At 46.6% G+C, this 14,293-nt stretch overlaps 4 protein-coding genes and 1 long non-coding RNA gene across 5 annotated transcripts in view; 3 read left to right on the plus strand and 2 right to left on the minus strand.

The window, feature by feature from the left end:
* Positions 1-2,740, plus strand: part of LOC144485284 (uncharacterized) — a 283,279-nt gene extending 280,539 nt beyond the window's left edge. Inside the window, 1 exon segment of the mRNA XM_078203491.1 lies at positions 1,927-2,740. Coding sequence (XP_078059617.1) covers positions 1,927-2,701 — 775 coding nt within the window. The 3' untranslated portion in view covers positions 2,702-2,740.
* The window catches only part of LOC144485303 (uncharacterized), a 461,444-nt gene that overhangs the window by 307,707 nt on the left and 139,444 nt on the right, over positions 1-14,293 (plus strand). The window lies entirely within an intron of this gene.
* The window catches only part of LOC144485290 (uncharacterized), a 308,115-nt gene that overhangs the window by 128,890 nt on the left and 164,932 nt on the right, over positions 1-14,293 (minus strand). The window lies entirely within an intron of this gene.
* LOC144485293 (uncharacterized) overlaps positions 1-14,293 on the minus strand; it is a 113,353-nt gene that overhangs the window by 36,731 nt on the left and 62,329 nt on the right. The gene's annotated exons all lie outside the window — the stretch shown is intronic.
* On the plus strand, positions 5,816-14,219 carry LOC144485292 (uncharacterized). Its single transcript, XM_078203502.1, has 3 exons — positions 5,816-5,860; positions 7,094-7,209; positions 11,474-14,219. The coding sequence occupies exon 3, from the start codon at positions 11,833-11,835 to the stop codon at positions 12,841-12,843; it is 1,011 nt and encodes a 336-aa protein (XP_078059628.1). The 5' UTR covers positions 5,816-5,860; positions 7,094-7,209; positions 11,474-11,832; the 3' UTR covers positions 12,844-14,219.

Genomic DNA, 14,293 nt, shown 5'->3' on the forward strand with positions numbered 1-14,293 from the left:
GAAGTTTGAGTCTGTGTGTGAAGTTTGAGTCTGTGTGTGAAGTTTGAGTCTGTGGTGAAGTTTGAGTCTGTGTGTGAAGTTTGCGTCTGTGGTGAAGTTTGAGTCTGTGGTGAAGGTTGAGTCTGTGGTGAAGTTTGAGTCTGTGGTGAAGTTTGAGTCTGTGTGTGAAGTTTGAGTCTGTGTGTGAAGTTTGAGTCTGTGTGTGAAGTTTGAGTCTGTGGTGAAGTTTGAGTCTGTGGTGAAGTTTGAGTCTGTGTGTGAAGTTTGAGTCTGTGTGTGAAGTTTGAGTCTGTGGTGAAGTTTGAGTCTGTGGTGAAGTTTGAGTCTGTGTGTGAAGTTTGAGTCTGTGTGTGAAGTTTGAGTCTGTGGTGAAGTTTGAGTCTGTGTGTGAAGTTTGAGTCTGTGTGTGAAGTTTGAGTCTGTGGTGAAGTTGGAGTCTGTGTGTGAAGTTGGAGTCTGTGTGTGAAGTTTGAGTCTGTGGTGAAGTTTGAGTCTGTGGTGAAGTTTGAGTCTGTGGTGAAGTTTGAGTCTGTGGTGAAGTTGGAATCTGTGTGTGAAGTTTGAGTCTGTGGTGAAGTTTGAGTCTGTGGTGAAGTTGGAGTCTGTGGTGAAGTTTGAGTCTGTGATGAAGCTACAAACAGAAGCTGTCCTGTTTCAAATCAAACTGCGGGACTTGGAAGAAAATGATGGGAAGAGATTTTGCAAAGTCCCCTCCCCCACTCCCTCAGCTGGCAGCCCAGCACGCAGGCGCAGAGAGCGCTGCTGAGCCGAGCTGTCCGGAGCAGGCGCAGTGCGGCTGCCGCCAGCGGTCGCTCTCGATCTCTTTTTGGAGCAGCAGCCGCCGTAGAGAGAGGGGGGGGGGTGGGGTGGGGGGGAGATCACCGAGCGGCTTCTCGCTCTGGCCGGAGCCGTCAGCCGGTTGCCTGGAAACCTTGGCTGGATCTGGTGCAGGGGGAGGGGAACAATGGGTGGGGGCGGGGCTCCCGTGGACGTTCGCCCGGGCCTGCGCACTGGAACCACAGGACGTCACATGGGAACAGACTTATTCCTATTGGCTAATTCAGGCGATGTTCCATTGTGCCGTCACAATGCGGAAGTTGGCCAATGATTGAAACTTCCTCCTCTGGGCAACATCTGGGAGGAAATCAATGTTTCCCCCTTTCCATTTCTTTTCTCATTCTGGGGGAAATTGGGGACTTGCAGCAACTGAAGGGTAAGAAAGTGAATCCAGTCTGTATATTCCACACATTTTTTAGTCCAGTCATATGGGCATATATCTGTCTGGCAGCCTGCATGGAGATTTCCAGCTCTCTGTGTCCAGGACAGGAAGCAGTGAGCATGGATCTGTCAATCAGCGTCAATCAGCACCTTCAGGAGAATTGGGAGGGTGAATATTCGATACAGCAGAGTGAGAATGGAGGGAGAGTGTGTGGGATGGAGATTTACAGCTTTTGGGGAATGAGAGAGGAAAGAATGTTCCATAGAAACTGGAATTGTCTGTTCTGAATTTCGATCCTGTACTGACAGTGATGACTTGTGTCAACTTGTTTTGCAGGATATTGAAAGAGGAATCACAGGCTAAAATCTCAAACGTCACGTCTAGATCTGGCAGAGTCATATTCCTTGGGACCTGAATATCATCGGCCATTGAATCTGGAAGATTTGAAAAGATTTCAAACATTAATGTGACTGGAAAAGTACCAACACACTTCCACATTCAAGTGAGAGTGTTCCAGTGCACTGACTGAAGAGCTTTAACCAGTTACACAGCCTGAATAAATATCACACCATTCACAGCGGGGAGAGACTGTACCCGTGTTCTGTGTGTGGACAAGGCTTCAACTGATTGGCCACCCTAGGGAGAGGCAAGGACACCTGCACCATGGAGAAACCATGGAAATGTGCAGACTGTGGGAAGAGATACAGATACCCCTCTCTGCTGGATGCTCATCGGCGCAACCACACTGGGGAGAGGCCATTCATCTGCTCTGAGTGTGGGGAGGGATTCATTCGGTTCCCCCACCTGCAGACACACAAGCGAGTTCACACTGGAGAGAGACCGTTCACCTGCTCTCAGTGTGGAAAGTGATTCACTGTGTCATCCACTTTGCAGAGACACCAGCGAATTCACACTGGGGAGAGGCCGTTCACCTGCCCTCAGTGTGGGAAGGGATTCAACCAGTTATCCAATCTATGGACACACCAGCGAATTCACACTGGGGTGAGGCCATTCACCTGCTCTCAGTGTGGAAAGGGATTCACTCGGTTATCCGACCTGCAGACACATCAACGCGTTCATACTGGGGAGAGGCCGTACACCTGCTCTCAGTGTGGAAAGGGATTCACCTTGTCATCCACTTTGCAGAGACACCAGCGAGTTCACACTGGGGAGAGGCCATTCACCTGCTCTCAGTGTGGGAAGAGATTCGCTCGGTCATCCGACCTGCGGACACATCAGCGCATTCACAGCGGGGAGAGGCCGTTCACCTGCTCTCAGTGTGGGAAGGGATTCACTCGGTCATCCGTCCTGCGGACACATCAGCGCATTCACAGCGGGGAGAGGCCGTTCACCTGCTCTCAGTGTGGGAAGGGTTTCGCTCGTTCATCCAACCTGCAGAGACACCAGCGAGTTCACATGGGGAGAGGCCATTCACCTGCTCTCAGTGTGGGAAGGAATTCACTCAGTTATCCCACCTGTTGAGACATCAGTGAGTTTACACTGGGGAGAAACCGTCAACCTGCTCAGTGTATAAAAAGGGTTCAGAATTTCATCACAGCTGCTGAGGCACCAACAAGTTCACAGGGGTTGGATTCTGCTGTTATTGTTTCTGCTCTCAATTACATCCAGGACTGTATTTTGTTCATTCTCACAGTTGGTCAATGGGGAGGGTCGGAGGGTTTCTTTCTGCTGGACTGGCCGGTCTCACAACTTTGCCTCCAATGGGCTGATGCTCTTTGAGTCTTGTTGCGAATACCTGGTTTTAAATTTCACAAGGATCACAGAGTGACAGGGTGTGAGGAAGTTCAGAGTTATTTAGTCAGCATTTCTGTTTGAAACTCCCCCAGAAGCCCATCCAATTTCCTTTGTAATTGTTTATTGTCTCCACTTCCTCCACCCTCGTAGGCAGCGTGTTCCAGGTCATTACTATTCGCTGCATCAAAATATTCTTCCTCCCATTCCCCCCGCCCCGCATCTCTGACCCAAAACCATAAATCTGTGACCCCCCTCGTCCTTGTCTCATCAGCGAATGGGAACAGCTTTTCTTTGTCCACCTTATCTAAACCTGTCAGAATCTTGTCCACCTCTATCAAATCTCCCCTCAACCTCCTTTGCTCCAAGGGGAACAACCCCAGCCTGACATTGACAATAAAGAACAAACTAACAGAATGTGTTAATACCTGAAATCAAATGGGAATGTTTAATTTCTGTTTTAAAGATATTGTGAATATTTTGTCCTGGACAATAAAGGAATTGGAATAACTCACCTTGGGTGTGGTTGAATGGAATATATCAATCTGATATCCACCTACAGTCCAGTGAAAGTCTGGAATGTGTAGCTGGAAATCCCTCCCTAACAGCACTGTGGGTGTACTTACACCTCAGGCATTGTAGCAGTTCAGGAAGGCAGTGTTGGCGCTGATCGTGGCCGAGGCAGCTACATACAGCCACATATTCTGTTATAACTGAAGGACTGCGGATTGAATGTGAGGCATTATGGGACTGGGCTATCTTGACCACATTCCTGTGACTGCTCAGATTCTGCAATCACGGACCATTGAAGCTGCTTAGCAGGGTCCTGACAGAGGACCTGGTGAGAATATTTACTCAGAATGAGTTAGAATTAAACTTATTCCAGGACCGGCTGGTGTTCAGCGGCTGAGATACCCGAATCTGTGAACAGGAGGTCTGACCAATCAACAAACAGTGGCAGATAGTTGGTTAAGAAGTTAAAAAGCGTTCTCAGGCATTGTTTAAATTATTTTATCCCAAATTTGTGATAAGAACTGTGAGGGACATGTGACCCGTTAGTCGGTGCAGTAACGGTATACTCCAAATAGCACTGGACTGAAAAGCAGACCTCAGAGTAGATTCTAATGGTTATAATCCGACCCAAGCATGGCCAGTGAAAAATCAGAGCTTGAGTGGGTACTGGACAAGTCTCTTACCTGCTATTTGGAAACTAAGAACAAGAAACTTATCGATAAAATTATTAGAGGATACAGCCAAGGTTTCAAGTCTGGAAGGCACTTCATAACAGCTCTTATGAAGGGTCATCCATACCTGAAACATTGGCTCCACTCTGTCCCCACAGATGCTGCCAGACCTGCTGAGCTTTTCCAGCATTTTCTGTTGTTGTTTCAGATTCCAGCATCCGCGGTATTTAACTTTTATGATAAAATGATTAGTTCTGATTGGAAACCCCACGACCCTCCCGCAAAACAGTGGGAGTGGTGGCAAAAGGGGAAAAAGCATAAGGATGATAAAGTCTGGGTTCTGATTCTCTGAGCCCATGTAGAATAAACAAAATGAGTGAAGCAGTTTATAAAGAACAGAAGTTACCCATCCCTAACAAAAACTGATCAAATTAAATAGATTGAGGAATATAACAAAAACAATAATAGATGAAGTTTAAAACCATTTGTTTTGTTTTAAACTTGTGTAAAGTGATGTAATTGTGTGCCAAGTGTTTGCTGCTCACTCCCCACCCCTTTAGGTTCTGTAGAAAAGTTAACCCTTTCAGCAGACAGTTCATTTGTTTTTAAATCGCCCGGAAACTCGTGTCTATTTTAGTTTATAATTGAAGATTTATGGGAATTGGCTCAGATGGTCTTTCGACATTTTTAAAGTATAAGTCCATTGTTTCTGAATGATCCACATCAATAACAACAGGAAATACTCATCAAGCTGAGCACATTATCTCGGCTGACACTCCAGTCTGACATTGAGGGACTGCTGCACTCTGACACACACTGTCCTTCACATGGATTCACTCAGTCATCTCATTTACTGATAGAACAGCACAGTTAGACTAGGGGGCCAACACTCAGACACTTCACATGTACAAAGGGATTTCCTTAGTTTTCCTCAGTGGCTAACACTCTGGTTTTAAGAGCTCAAAGCATTTGCTCCAATGCCAGCATTCTTATTGACAAGGGGCAGTTTAACTGTTGTGTCTATGGGGAAAACGTGCTGAGACTCCAATGCATTCACTTCTAACTGTAGATGTTTGTTCTGTTGTCAATCAGACCCAGGACCGAACTGTGGTGGAGACCCTATGTTCATAGATTCAGAGAATTCCTACAGGAGGCCATTCAGCCCATTAAGTCTCTGCTGACATCAATCCTACCCATGCACTATCCCCATAACTCCAACTATTCACCCTGCTAATCCCCCTGACACTAAGGGGCACTTTAGCATAGCCAATTAACCTAACCTGCACATCTTTGGACTGTGGGAGGAAACCCACACAGACACGGGGAGAACATGCAAAGTCCACAGAGACAGTGACCCGAGGCCGGAATTGAACTTGGTTCCCTGGCGCTGTGAGACAGCTGTGCTTGCAACAGTGCCATCCCAGTCCTTAGTTACTATATTACTCCTTAGTTCCACATGAATAGATTTAATACATTTGTTATTGTGGCCCAATGGTACCAATCATATTCAGATCGCAAAGCATATTTTCTATTTAACAAAACCAGTGTGAATGGCGGGGTGATTACCCAACATTCTCTGCGGGTGAGAATGTGCTCTATCCACATTACAGCACCGTTTTGCGCAAACGCGGTACCTGGCTCTGACTGGAGCATGCGCAGTCCGGACTGTGACTGGAGCTGCGAGGAGCCGGAAAGAAACAATGGAGTGAGGTTCAGTAATGGAGCCGCTGGGTGACCGGGGAGGGATAGAAGCAGCGGAGTGGGCTGGGAGGCTTCATAAATATCCCCTAGAGGCTTCAATCCAGAATAAAATGTTCCTGGTCCCGCTTCAGTTGGTACAGAATAGAGTCGGAGCTGAGCGGCTCCAGGCCCGGGTTAGCGGCCGCCATCGTGACAGGAACAATGTACAGAAGGGCGCATGCGCTGTGAGCCTGACCCAGTTACCAACTCTCCCGGGTTGGACTGGAGTCTCCAGGAATTTTTTTATTCATTCAGGGAATGTGGGAGTCGCTGGTTGGACCAGTATATATTGCCCATCCCTAATTGTCCTTCAACTGAGTGGCTTGCTAGACCATCTCACAGGGAATTTTAAGTGTCAACCACATAAAATCATAGAAACCCTACAGTGCAGAAAGAGGCCATTTGGCCCATCGAGTCTGCACCGACCACAATCCCACCCAGGCCCTACCCCCATATCCCTACATATTTACCCGCTAATCCCTCTAACCTATGCATCTCAGTGGTTTGGAGTCATATTTAGGCCAGATCAGATAAGGATGGGAGATTTGTTTCCCAATTCATCCAGGGAATGTGGCTGCCACTGGCTGGACCAGCATTTATTGCCCATCTTTATTTTCCCTTGAACTGAGTGCACTTCAGAGGGCATTTTAAGAGTCAACCAACCACATTGCTGGAGATCTGGAATCACATATAGACCTGACCAGGTCAGGCAGCAGATTTCCTTGGCTCAAGGACATTAGTGAATCAGTTGGCTTTTTACGACAATCGACAATGGTTTCATGGTCATCATTAGACTTTCAATTCCAGATATTTATTGAATTCAAATTTGACCATCTGCTGTAGTGGGATTCAAACCTCAGTCTCTAAAACATTCAGGACATTTAAAAATATATCTTTTGTTGTCATTTTCCTTTGAACATTTCTCTGCACCGATATAAAAATATTAAAAATGGATAAAAGTTGTTTGCCTCACTGTCAATCATTATGCTGCAAGGTAAGGAGTCTTTTTTGCTTTCCAATTGGCCCAGGAAGGCAGTGGGGAAGGATGTGTGGACTGATTAATGGTTGGAGGATGGGCACAATAGAAAAGACGTGGTAAAACTTCCAGGAAACATTTAATCACATTTGGCAACTCGGTGGAGAGAATGTTGTGAATTTCTATCCTGGACTGACTGTGATGGTTTCTGTAAATTTACAGAGTGCTGGAAGTGGAGAATTGACATATGGGAAACTCAAATCAAACATCACATTGTGATCTGATGGAGCCACGCAATACATCAGAACCTGAATATTAGCAGCCTCTGAATGTGGAAGGTAACAGTTTTGTCGATTGTGTCTGTGAGAGAAGATTTCGGGTTTCAGTGTGACTGGAAAGGCCCCGAGATTCACAAACCCTGGTTAGACCACATCTGGAGAACTGTGCTCAGTTCCGGGCAACAGGATATAATAGCCCTGGAGAGAGTGTAGAACAGATGGACCTGAGTGATATCTGAACTCCCAGGGTTAAATTAGAAGATGAGATTACAAGAAAGTGTCATTCTGGTGCAGGGCCATTCAGCCCATTGAATCCATGCAAGGTGTCTACAGCAATCCAGTCAGTCCCATTCCTCTGCTCTATCCTCATATCTTTGCAGCTTTATTTCCCTGATAGATAATGTAGATAACTGATAGATAAGTAACTAGCTATCTCATAGAAGTGGAGATGCCGGCGTTGGACTGGGGAAAACACAGTAAGAAGTTTAACAGCACCAAGTTAAAGTCCAACAGGTTTATTTGGTAGCAAAAGCCACACAAGCTTTCGGAGCCCCAAGCCCCTTCTTCTGGTGAGTGGGAATTCTGTTCACAAACAGGGCATATAAAGACATAGACTCAATTTACAGAATAATGGTTGGAATGCGAATACTTACAACTAATCAAGTCTTTAAGATACAAACAATGTGAGTGGAGAGAGCATCAAAACAGGCTAAAGAGATGTGTATTGTCTCCAGTCAGGACAGCCACTTCAGCGGTCACGGGCATTCGGCCTCTGATATTCGGGTAAGCGTTCTCCAAGGCGGCCTTCACGACACACGACGGCGCAGAGTCGCTGAGCAGAAACTGATAGCCAAGTTCCGCACACATGAGGACGGCCTCAACCGGGATATTGGGTTCATGTCACACTATCTGTAATCCCGACAGCTTGTCTGGACCTGCAGAGTTTCACTGGCTGGCCTGTCTGGAGACAATACACATCTCTTTAGCCTGTCTTGATGCTCTCTCCACTCACATTGTTTGTATCTTAAAGACTTGATTAGCTGTAAGTATTCGCATTCCAACCATTATTCTGTAAATTGCGTTTGTGTCTTTATATGCCCTGTTTGTGAACAGAATTCCCACTCACCTGAAGAAGGGGCTTAAGGCTCCGAAAGCTTGTGTGGCTTTTGCTACCAAAGAAACCTGTTGGACTTTAACCTGGTGTTGTTAAACTTCTTACTATCTCATAGAAGACAGAGGGTGGTGGTGGATGGAAATTTTTCAGACTGGAGACCAGTTACCAGTGGTGTACCACAGGGATCAGTGCTGGGTCCTCTGCTATTTGTGATTTTTATCAATGACTTGGAGGAGGGGGCTGAAGGGTGGATCAGTAAATTTGCTGATGACACCAAGGTTGGTGGAGTAGTGGATGAGGTGGAGGGCTGTTGTAGGCTGCAAAGAGACATAGATAGGATGCAAAGCTGGGCTGAAAAATGGCAAATGGAGTTTAACCCTGATAAGTGCGAGGTGATTCATTTTGGTCGGACAAATTTGAATGCGGATTGCAGTGTCAACGGCAGGGTTCTGGGGAATGTGGAGGAACAGAGAGATCTTGGGGTTCATATCCACAGACCTCTGAAGGTTGCCACTCAAGTGGATAGAGCTGTGAAGAAGGCCTTTAGTGTGTTAGCGTTTATTAACAGGGGGTTTGAGTTTAAGAGCTGTGGGCTTATACTGCAACTGTACAGGACCTTGGTGAGACTCGTTTGGAATATTGTGTGCAGTTCTGGTCACCTCACTATAAGAAGGATGTGGAAGCATTGGAAAGAGTGCAAAGGAGATTTACCAGGATGCTGCCTGGTTTGGAGGGTAGGTCTTATGAGGAAAGCTTGAGGGAGCTGGGGCTTTTCTCTTTAGAGCGGAGGGGGATGAGAGGCGACTTAATAGAGGTTTATAAGATGATGAGGGGGATAGATAGAGTGGACATTCAGAGACTATTTCCTCGGGTGGATGTAGCTGTTACGAGGGGGCATAACTATAAGGTTCATGATGGGAGATATAGGAGGGATGTCCGAGGTAGGTTCTTTACTCAGAGAGTGGTTGGGGTGTGGAATGGACTGCCTGCTGTGATAGTGGAGTCGGAGACTTTAGGAACTTTCAAGCGGTTATTGGATAGGCACATGGAGCACACCAGGATGATAGGGAGTGGGCGAGCTTGATCTTGGTTTCGGACAAAGCTCGGCACATCGAGGGCTGAAGGGCCTGTACTGTGCTGTACTGTTCTATGTTCTATGTTTAGCTTTCAAGCTTCAAGGAATACAGACCTAGACAATTTATTCTCTCTTGATCGGACAACCCTCTCATCCCAGGAATTAACCTGGTGAACCTCCAATCTTACTATATCCTTGTTTAAATAAGGGGATCAAAACTGTGTTCATTATTCCAGGTGAGACCTCACCAACACCCTGTGCAGTTGCCACAAAACCTCCCTGTTTTTAAACTCCAACCCCTTTGCGATAAAGGTCAAAATTCCATTTTCCTTCTTGCCTATTGTGGGACCTGTCTGCTAGCTTTTTGTGATTCATGTGCAAAACACCTCGATCCCTCTGTACTTCAATCACCTGCAGTGCCTCTCCATTTAGATAATCTCCCTTTTGATTCTTCCGACTGAAATACATGACCTCACATTTCCCCACATTAAACTCCATTTGCCAGGTTTTCGTCACCCAATCTATCTATATCCCACTGCAGAATCAAAATATCCTCATCACAACATGTCCTTCCACCTATATTCATATCATTTGGAAACCTTACATTCTGTTCCTTCTCCAGGTCATTAATTGAATCATGAATTGCGGGCCAAGAACTGATCCCTGTGGTACTCCACTAGTTACATCTTTCCACTCTGAAAATGACCCATTTATTCCAACTCTCTGTTTTCTGTGTGACGGCCAGTTTTCAATCCATGCTAACACACTTCCATCAATTCCATGGGCCTTTACTTTATGCACCAGCCTCTTATGTGGCACCTTGACAAATGCTTTTTGGAAATCATAGAATCCCTAGAGTGCAGAAGGGGGTCATTTGACCCATCGAGCAGCTTGAACATCTTTCCCAGGCCCCATCCCATAAGCCCACATTTTTTCCCCACTAGTCCCCCTAATCTAAATCTATTGGGACACAAAGGGATAATTCAGCATGGCCAATCAACCTAACCTGCACATCTTTGGACGATGGGAAGAAACTGGAGCACCCGGAGGAAACCCACACAGACACGGGGAGAATGTGCAGACTCCACACAGACGGTCACCCAAGGCTGGAATTGAACCCTTGTCCCTGGCGCTATGCAGCAGCAGTGCTAACCACTGTGCCACCCTATGTAAATACACTACATCTACAGATTACTCTCGATCTATACGACCCCTTGCATCCTCAAAGAATTTGAACAAATTTGTCAAGCATGATTTATCTTTCATAAAACCACGTTGACTAGGTGTTAAATTCACTGGGGCAGCACGGGGCGGCTTGGTGGCACAGTGGTTGGCACTGCTGCCCCACAGTGCCAAGGACTTGTGGAGTTTACACGTTCTCCCCGTGCTTGCGTGGGTTTCCTCTGCGTGCTCCGATTTCCTACCTCATTCCAAAGAAGTGAGGGTTAGGTTGATTGGCCATGGTGAATTGCCCCTTAGTGTCGGCAGATTAGGAGGGTAAATACATGGGGTTGCAGGGATAGGACCTGGCTGGGATTGTTGTTGGTGCAGGCTCGATGGGCCAAATGGCGGCCTCCTGTAGATTGTATGATTCTGTAAACAGGTCTATAGTTCACTGCCTTCTGCCTTTCTCCCTTTTTGAACAAAGGAGTCACATTGGCTGTTTTCCAATCTTCTAATATCCTCCTGGAATTTAGCGAGTTACAAAATATTTTAACCAAAGTGTCCACTATCTCTTCAGCCTCGTGTGCAGTTCATTGGGTCCTGGCGACTTGGCCGCCCTTAGCCGCTGAAGGGAAGGAAGGGAGTCCAGTCTGTACATTCCACACATTGTTAGTCCAGTCAGATAGACATAGATCTGTCTGGCAGCCTGCATGGAGATTTCCAGCTCTCTGTGTCCAGGACAGGAAGCAGTGAGCATGGATCTGTCAATCAGCCTCAATCAGTACCTTCAGGAGAATTGAGAGGGTGAATATGTGATACAGCAGAGTGAGAATGGAGGGAGAGTGTTTGGGATGGAGATTCACAGATTTTGGGGAATGAGAGAGAAAGAATGTTTCAGAGAAACTAGAATTGTCTGTTCTGAATTTCTATCCTGTGCTGACACTGATGAATTTTGTAAACTCCTTTTACAGGATATGAGAAGGTGAGGATTTGCAGACAGAAATCTCAAACCAAACATCCCATCAACGTCTGACAGAGTCACTCAATTCATCGGGACCTGAATATCATCGGCCTTTAAATCCAGAGGGAGAAATGTTTCTCTCAGCTGTCTGTTTCAAGAGATTTTAAGCATCAGTGCAACTGAAAAAGCACCAAGACACAGATACACCCGAGTGACAGTGTTCCAATGCACTGAGTGTGGAAAGAGCTTTCACCAGTTACACAGCCTGAAAGTACATCGCAGCATTCACAGCGGGGAGAGACTGTACCCGTGTTCTGTGTGAGATTTAACTGATTGTTTAACCTGGAGAGTCACAAGAACACCCGCACCATGGAGAAACCGTGGAAATGTGGAGACTGTGGGAAGGGATTCACGGTCCCATCTCGGTTGGAAGTTCATCAACGCAGTCACACTGGAGAGAGACCGTTCACCTGCTCTGTGTGTGGGAAGGGATTCACTGACTTACCTAATCTGCAGAGACACCAGCGAGTTCACACTGGGGAGAGACTGTTCACCTGTTCTGACTGTGGGAAAGGATTCACTCAGTTATCCCACCTGCTGAGTCACAATTTCACTCACACCAATGAGAGACCCTTTAAATGCTCTGACTGTGGGAGTGCTTTCAAAAGCTCTGGAGAACTGGTGTCCCACCAGCGCATTCACACTGAGGAGAGACCGTTCAGCTGCTCTCACTGCACAAAGAAATTTAGAACGTCATCCAACCTGCGGACACACCAGCGGGTTCACACTGGGGAGAGACCATTTACCTGCTGTGTGTGTGGGATGGTGTTCACTCAGTTATCACACTTGCTAAGTCACAAAGTCACTCACACAAATGAGAGACACTTTAAATGCTCTGAGTGTGGGAGTGCCTTCAAACATGCTTCAGATCTGAGGGTCCACCAGCGCATTCACACCGGGGAGAGACCGTTCAGCTGCTCTCACTGCACAAAGAGGTTTAGAACGTCATCACACTTGCAGGTTCACCAGCGAGTTCACACTGGGAAGAAACCATTTACCTGCTCTGTGTGCGGGAAGGGATTCACTCAGTCATCTGCCCTGTCGACGCACACAGTCACTCACACCCAGGAGAGACCCTTTAAATGCTCTGAATGTGGGAGCGACTTCAAAAGCTCTCAGGAACTGATGGTCCACCAGCGCATTCACACTGAGGAGAGACCGTTCAGCTGCTCTCACTGCACAAAAAGATTTAGAACAGCATCCAACCTGCAAAGACATCAGCGAGTTCACACTGGGGAGAGACCATTCATCTGCTCTGTCTGTGGAAAGAGATTCACTGTTTCATCCTCCCTGCAGAGACACCAGCGAGTTCACAAGTGATTACAGGAGTTGGATTCTGCTGTTATTGTTTCTGCTCTCAATTATATCTCGGGCTGCAATTTATTCATTCTCAAAGTTGGTCACTGGGGAGGGTTGGAGGGTTTCTTTCTGCTGGACTGGCCGCTCTCATGACTTTGCTCCCAGTGGGCTGATACCCTTTGAGTCTGGGAGAGCACATTTCCACTGAAATGATCCACAAAAACTGATGAAGGACATTTATTTTTCTGGGATAGTAAATAGTCTATTCCCTCCACTACAGGTAGATCAAAAATAAATACAGAAAGAACTGGAAAAACACAGCAGCTCTGGCAGCATCTGTGGAGAGAGAAACAGAGTTAATGTTTCACATCCAATGTAACTCTACTTGAGAACGAAAGAGAGGGAGAAATGTGATGGGTTTGATGCTGCTGAGAAAGGGGGGAGGGGCAGGTAGAACAAAAGGGAAAGTCAGGGATTGGTTAGAGGGCGGGTGAGATTAAATGACAAAAATGTCCTGGAACAAAAGGCAAAGGGAGAGGTAATGGTTGTTGTAAAGAAACAAAGCATTGGCCCAGAGTTTAGTGTTAATGGCAGAATAAAGGACAGCTCTGTCTGGAAGCAAAAAAACATGAAAACAAGATACAGACTGGCACTCGGCAAAAAACAAACCAAAATGTAGGAGAGAGTTCAGGGTGTGAAGTTGTTGAACTCAATGTTGAATCCAGAAGGCTGTAAAGTGCCTCATCGGAAGATGAGGGGCTGTTTGTCCAGCTTGTGTTGGGCTTCTCCGGAACATTGCAGCAGGCCGAGGACAGAAATGTGAGCGTGAGAGCAAGATGATGAAGGGCGGCACGGTAGCACAGTGGTTAGCACTGCTCTTCACAGCTCCAGGGACCTGGGTTCGATTCCCGGCTTGGGTCACTGTCTGTGTGGAGTTTGCACATTCTCCTCGTGTCTGCATGGGTTTCCTCCGGGTGCTCCGGTTTCCTCCCACAGTCCAAAGATGCTTGGGTTAGGTTGATTGGCCATGCTAAAAAAGAAATTGCCCCTTAGTGTCCTGAGATGTGAAGGTTAGAGGGATTAGCAGGTAAATATGTGGGGGTAGAGCCTGGGTGGGATTGTGGCTGGTGCAGACTCGATGGGCCAAATGGCCTCTTTCTGCACTGTAGGGTTTCTATGATTTCTAATGGTAAGCAAGCGGAAGGTCAGGGTTATGCTTGTGGACTGAGCGGAGGTGTTCCACAAAGAGGGCAGGGAACAGGCTATCGATGAATCAAAGAGAAACCATTTGTGTCCAGAACATTGTGAACATCCTTTTACTCTGGTTGTCTTTGATCCTCAAGTCATTTTCTGTTTGTTTTAACCATTTTCTGTTTCATCAATAAACTTCTATCAGTAAAAATATTTGACTTTCTGGACTTTTCCTGATGAGATTGATGCACTTTAGGGAAAGTGGGTGAGAGGGGTTGGC

The sequence above is a fragment of the Mustelus asterias genome, unplaced genomic scaffold (genome assembly GCF_964213995.1).
Source record: "Mustelus asterias unplaced genomic scaffold, sMusAst1.hap1.1 HAP1_SCAFFOLD_184, whole genome shotgun sequence".
NCBI classification, from domain to species: domain Eukaryota; kingdom Metazoa; phylum Chordata; class Chondrichthyes; order Carcharhiniformes; family Triakidae; genus Mustelus; species Mustelus asterias.